This window comes from Grus americana, chromosome 5 (genome assembly GCF_028858705.1).
Source record: "Grus americana isolate bGruAme1 chromosome 5, bGruAme1.mat, whole genome shotgun sequence".
NCBI classification, from domain to species: domain Eukaryota; kingdom Metazoa; phylum Chordata; class Aves; order Gruiformes; family Gruidae; genus Grus; species Grus americana.
Genome location: NC_072856.1, coordinates 29,001,150 through 29,007,149, shown reverse-complemented (window position 1 = coordinate 29,007,149; position 6,000 = coordinate 29,001,150). Strand labels below are relative to the sequence as shown.

Below are 6,000 nucleotides of genomic sequence, written 5' to 3'. Positions count from 1 at the left end.
TAGTTATGGCCTGACACAGTTGGGCCACAGGAGCCTTTAACATCTGGATAGATGTCAAGGCATAAAGAACTCCAAGGCAGTATCTAATAGCTGGCTTTCCAAACAGCTGGAAAGGTTTAAGATGTTACCACCACAACTCTCTTCATGTATACTATCCCTGCAGTCCAACTGACAAAGCAGAAAATACAGCTTTTTCTGTTTTTTTTCTTTTTTTTTTTTTTTTGACCCAGACTAGTCTCATACACTGCAGAGTTAAGAAATTGCTCTATGATATCCCTTCAGCTGCTGAGCAGGGGGCAGCGGCTAAAATCTCAAGCGGTTGATGGTGGTGGTAAGATACAACCAGTAAGTGCTTAACCATTCCAGATAAAAATGAAAAAAGAAAATTCACCATTTGGCTACTTAAGCATCTCCCTCTAAAAGTCTAAGTTACTGTGCTGAAGGTAGTAAGACTGCATATGTATCAGTAGTTTAAGTATCACATTTACAGCACTTTTTTCCCCCCACAATTAAGAACCCCAAAATTCAAAGCTTAAAGTGGTCTGGACAAGGTTAACTATCTTTTAATTAAGATGGGGGGGGAAAAACCAAAGATGCCAAAGTCCAAGTTTGAGATGACATCCATGTGCCTTTTTATTCTCCAGCATGTATAATCAGTGAAGCATTTGTGCAGGCTTCTCATTTTCAGTTCTCACTTCCACCTTCTGCTAGGAATGAGCTAGTGGTGAAGCACTTTCTTCACCACTATTTCATTCCTTTTCCTTTGAGGCGCAACATTTTTTCCTTTGGTTGACTGTCCTTCCTAAAGCCGGTTAAAAACAGTCATCCCATCCTCAAGACCCTTTGTCCTAAAGATTCCTTGAAAATCTGTGACCTTGCACAGCAGCTTAAAAACATGTGCACTTAAAGCTCAAAAGGAGGTGGAAAACTCAAAACGTATTTTGTTGTTCAAAGTGCATCAAAAAGGAAGACTTTCCTAATGAAATCTCAGTTACAGCTCTTCCCTCTACAGTGTAACAGGCCAAGTCTTCCAGCCTGTTCCGTGATAAATCCAGGCAGACAATTTTGTTTCACAGACAGCCCTAGCATGAACTCTACAGACATACACACCCAGAGAGTCTCAAAAAGGATGCGTGTTGGGAAATGCCGTGCTGCTCACGGCAAGCCACCATGTCTGAGACACAAATTGTGTGCTGCGTGTAGGAAGGGGGATGGGGAGGGGGCAGCACACACAGGAAAGACAGACAAAACTGGAGAAAGCAATATGAAATCACTTATAGAATCATGGGATAATTCAGGTCAGAGGGAAGGTCTCCAGTCCACTCTCCTGCTCAAAGCTGGCTAAACTACAAAGGCTGGATCATGTTACTCATGGCTTAATCGAGCCTTCTCTTGAAAACCTCCAAAATAGAGACAGAACAATCTCTCTGGGCAACCTTTCATCTTGGCAGAACTTGTCCTGTTTCAACTTATGTCTGTTGTGCTTCATCCTCCCACCAAGCACCTCCTGAGAACAGTCTTGCTTCATCTCCTTTGTTAGTTTCTCTAAGTTCAGCTACATGCTTTAGCATCTTTGATTACAAAAATAGTCTGGATTTCTACAAGATGAGCAAAGTCTGTGTTTTTAGTGAAATGCAGCAGAGAACTGATCTTCCAAGAGGCTCAGTTTGATTCTACTACTAAGGAGCAACTCTAGTCATTAGAGAGCGATCCAGGAGTTAAAAGCCACTCTTGCAAAAGAGGGGGCTTACTTTTCATTAATTATTTTACAGTATGAGTATTTTAAATAAAATCGTCCAGACTGATAAATGAAGTGCCAGTTTCTGGAAAACAAACAAACAAACAAACCAAACCAACAAAAAAACCCCCCAACAAACCACAAACCAAATTCCAGACAGGAAACCTTTAGCACCTCAGATCAAGGGATAAACAATCAACCTTATTAAACCAACAAACCAAGTTTATTTATAGAAGTCTGTACAATTGTGATGAACTATGCTAGGACACCAATGAAACAAAGCAAACAAATCTCTCCCTCTCTAACAAGTGGGAGATGTAGTCACTCACCTTTACATGCACTTAAAGGAAAAAAAGATTACAGCTTTCATACACAGTTCTGTAACTATTCAAGAGTACGTTCTGGATGTATTATTCTCAATAGAAGAGGTTTGCATGATAATTTACTGATTGTTGTCTCTCTTAAAAACAGTATTTCAGCAGAATCCAGAGACTTTGAGAGGGTAAGTGGCAGTTTCATAGTTGCAGATAACTAGGACATAGTTCGTCATTCAGATCTGCATTCTAAACTCACTGCATCTCCTCTGTTTTGGTTATCTCCACTAAAAGTTACTTGCAATACTGTACGGGTCTCATCAACATGTTGGCTGTAGTACAGACTATTCTTGTGTTACCAAATGTAGAAGTTATCTAAAACCAATACATCAAGGGCAAGCATATTAAAAATATTGAATTTGAGTTAACTTTACCTTTAGAGACCACTTGTCACTGTGCCTCAGAGCTCTGAGGCATTTCTGTGGAAAAAAATCTGTTCCTGAATCGCTTGATTTTGCAATTATTTCTGCAAAGCATTGGAGAGTGATTATTTTGAAAACTGGCTATTGCAAAATAAGTTTAGATTTCTTTATTACAAATCTGTAACATCATTGAAGCTGTTGAAAAAAAAAAAACCAAAATCATATCAAATGCATATCTACACAGTGAATCACGATGTCTCCTATGAAGTTATCATGGTAGATTCCATAAATCCACTCTTAAAAAGTTAAAAGTACATATATGTGAAAGCCTACTACAACTCCAGAGAAGCTGCTAAAATAGGCCATCAAATAAAGCAGTCCATGATTACATATTTACAGAATAACCCACCCTAGAACTATGGACTATTCGGTAAATAAGTATTGAAGGATTCCTAATTATTTGTTTACATGGTAGCTAAGAGCTGCTTCAAAGGTTGATTTTCTTTTTATACACAGTTCATAGTATCAATCTGCACACAATTACATGATGTTTCTTTAAAGCTACTGTTAAAAAAAGGAAGAGGAAAGTTAAATAAGAACTAGATTAAAGTTTCATTAAGAATCCAACAAGAAAGTATCAAACACAGGTTTAAATGTAACCAGTGTGTGATTTCAGAAAAACAGTAATGCTCTGACACAAGAGCATCAGCATTTTCCCTCTTTGGGGTCCCCCACAAACATTCCTATCCAGTTCAGTGCTTAAGTTATTATATATGTACTGGCCTGAGTAGGAACACACACGTGCTTGCACGCTTACCTGAACGAGGGCCTCTAATCTTTTAGACTTCTAATTCTCTTTTAATTTAGTTCTTAGCTCCATATATTCAGTTGTCTCATTTGGAAAAGTTCTTTGTTAAATGTTGCTTATATTTACACTTTTTTTTATTTTTTATTTTTTTACACCTGAGTGATAATTTAGCTGTCACCTTGTGTCCAGTCAAATATTCCATAAAGCCATATAATTCTTGTGCTAGTGTTGCACTCCATTTGTACCAGCTTATACATGAAAAACGTGCATCAGCTACCACGTGTAAACTACCCACTGACCTTTCTACTACCTCCTTACTGTGTCCTTCCCCTTCCACACAAAGTGATTTTTTAATATATTTTTTTTTAATTTTCTGTTTCTTTATAGAAGCCCTGTTTAAATGGTTCACAAAGCAAGAAACAAAGTGAGCTGGAGCCCAGTGAAGACACAATGACTTAACAAATATGTAATACTGGAGGCTTGGAGAAGAAATTAAAGCCCAACCAATAAGCACCCCAGGGCCATCCCAGAAAAAGCTACTCCACTCAATTACAGCGGGAGACTCCAGATGTGCTATAGATGACAAGTCCCACATCAAGAGCTGTGTACCTCTCTCATCAGTTAAGTGTAAGTAAAAAAAGGGAACATGAAGTTAAACAGCTATTATCAGCCAAGCCGTTTTAGTAAGAAGAATCACATTTAATGAGTTTCTTTCTTGCAATTTCAGATGCTCAAGTACAGCTGGTAGAAATTCAAAACAGCCGTAAAGAACTGTGACAGACGGATACAAATAGTACTGCAGCTTAAAAATGATAAAAAACACCTGAAAAAAAGTCACACAACCCTCCCAAAAAAATTTACACTTTGAACCTAAGCCAGTTTTTGAAGATTCCCTTCTCCAAAGCTAGGATGAAGGAGGAAGAAGAGGAGGAAGAAAGTGCAGATGACCTTCCAGCCACAAAGGTCTTGCGCCAATGTTTATTCACCGTGCCTGTGGTGGTATGTAAGGGGAAATCACCAAGTGCTGATTCTGCGACCACCAAGAGATTCCTATAGAAATCCAGACCTCAGGCTAATACTGAACACAGAGTGGACCAACGAGCTGCATCAACAAAATAAAAACAAAACTTAAACTAAAAGAAATGGGAAAACCCCAAATAGCACAGATCCACATTTGTGAGGGGGGCAGGAAGAAAGGGCAAGAAGGGAGGTCTATACAGTAAATAGTTGAATGGTTTATGTTACAGATGACTGGCAGTTTTAAAGAGTCTCTTCCCAGCTCCATTGCTGCTCCAACCCAGAAGGGAGAACTGAAAAGGCAGGAAGAAAAGGTAGGACATCGTCATGGAGCATGCAGGATCAGAAGCAGCAGAGTGGGCATGCTCAAATAAGCCCCCGCCTTTTTTTGTAGTCCTCCAAGTTCAATGATCGCCGAGGGGCACCATCTTTTGCTGGTGGAGCCTTGGAGGTGATAGCCAGTGCCTTAGATTCTGTTGGGGATAAGAAAAGAGTGAGGACTGAAATACATGATAACTACAGGTTTTTTACTTGTTGCTTTTGCTGACAACTTCACCACAAAATCACATTTGGCTTCTGTAGTATACATCAGGTTAGAACTGCTGTTAATAATACAGGCAGCATCTGGTAGTTTATCTTCATAGATAAAGCGCGTGCAATTTTGACTCTCTCAATCCAGCTTTCTGCTGATAAGTTACTTTCAGTTCTTAAGAAAACTACTCTGTAGCACACTGAAATCACAATACAAAGACAGAACCTTCAGGCTCAGTTCTGGGATCTTTAATAAATCATTATCCCATGAGAAGAGCAAGCACAGAAAGACAGGTAGTAAGCGGACAGAAGTCAAACTTCCTATTCATGTCTACAATACACATTTTAACAGAAGAACCTGGGGATTGGTTAAGAAACGAGACTGCACAAAGCAAGGTGCCAAAATGGTGTTCTGTCTGAGGAAAAAAAACAACATAACAAACCAGCCACATTTAAACCTCTATCTATATTGTGTGTGTCTCATCCTTCTCTTTTCAGTCCCCTTCCTGGTCTTCAGTGTCCTTTAGTGCCTAACCCTCATCTGCTTGCTAACTCTCTGAAGTTCGTAACTCTCACTATCAGCTTCAGGAAGTCTCCTATTCTTGGCATCCTACCTCATTCAGTAGTCTTACGTCCAGAGTTCCAATCTTGACCTAGTTTGGAAAGACAACCTCTCCTGCTTTCCCTTCTTGACAGGGTTTTAAGTCTTTGTACATTCTTACAGTACTTCCTAAATTGTTGTCCTCCAAGAAACTTTAGCTCGTGAAGAAAAAAAATAAGCCTCATGAGTCAAACTGCACTGGTATACTCCCATGTTTTCCCTTCACTGGAAAACAGCTTGAGAGGATGAGAGGAAAAGGCCTCAAGTTGTGCCAGGGGAGGTTCCAATTGGCTATTAGGAAAAATTTCTTCACCGAAAGGGTTGTAGAGCATTGGAACACACTGCCCAGGGAAGTGGTTGAGTCACGATCCCTGGAGGCATTTAAAAGACGTGTAGATGTGGTACTTAGGGACACGGTTTAGTGGAGACTCGGCAGTGCTAGCTTAACGGTTGGACTTGATGATCTTAAGGATCTTTTCCAACCTAAATGATTCTATGATTCTATGACACTAAACTGTTCTTGCCACACACCTCAGGCTCTCAAAGTATTGAGGAGGAAAGGTCATAGC

The 6,000-nt window shown here is 39.7% G+C and overlaps 1 protein-coding gene across 1 annotated transcript in view; it reads right to left on the bottom strand.

Annotated features, from left to right (window-relative positions):
* Nucleotides 1-1,942: 1,942 nt before the first annotated feature.
* RTF1 (RTF1 homolog, Paf1/RNA polymerase II complex component) overlaps nt 1,943-6,000 on the bottom strand; it is a 32,664-nt gene continuing 28,606 nt past the window's right edge. The window contains 1 exon segment of the mRNA XM_054828963.1: nt 1,943-4,772. Coding sequence (XP_054684938.1) covers nt 4,666-4,772 — 107 coding nt within the window. The 3' untranslated portion in view covers nt 1,943-4,665.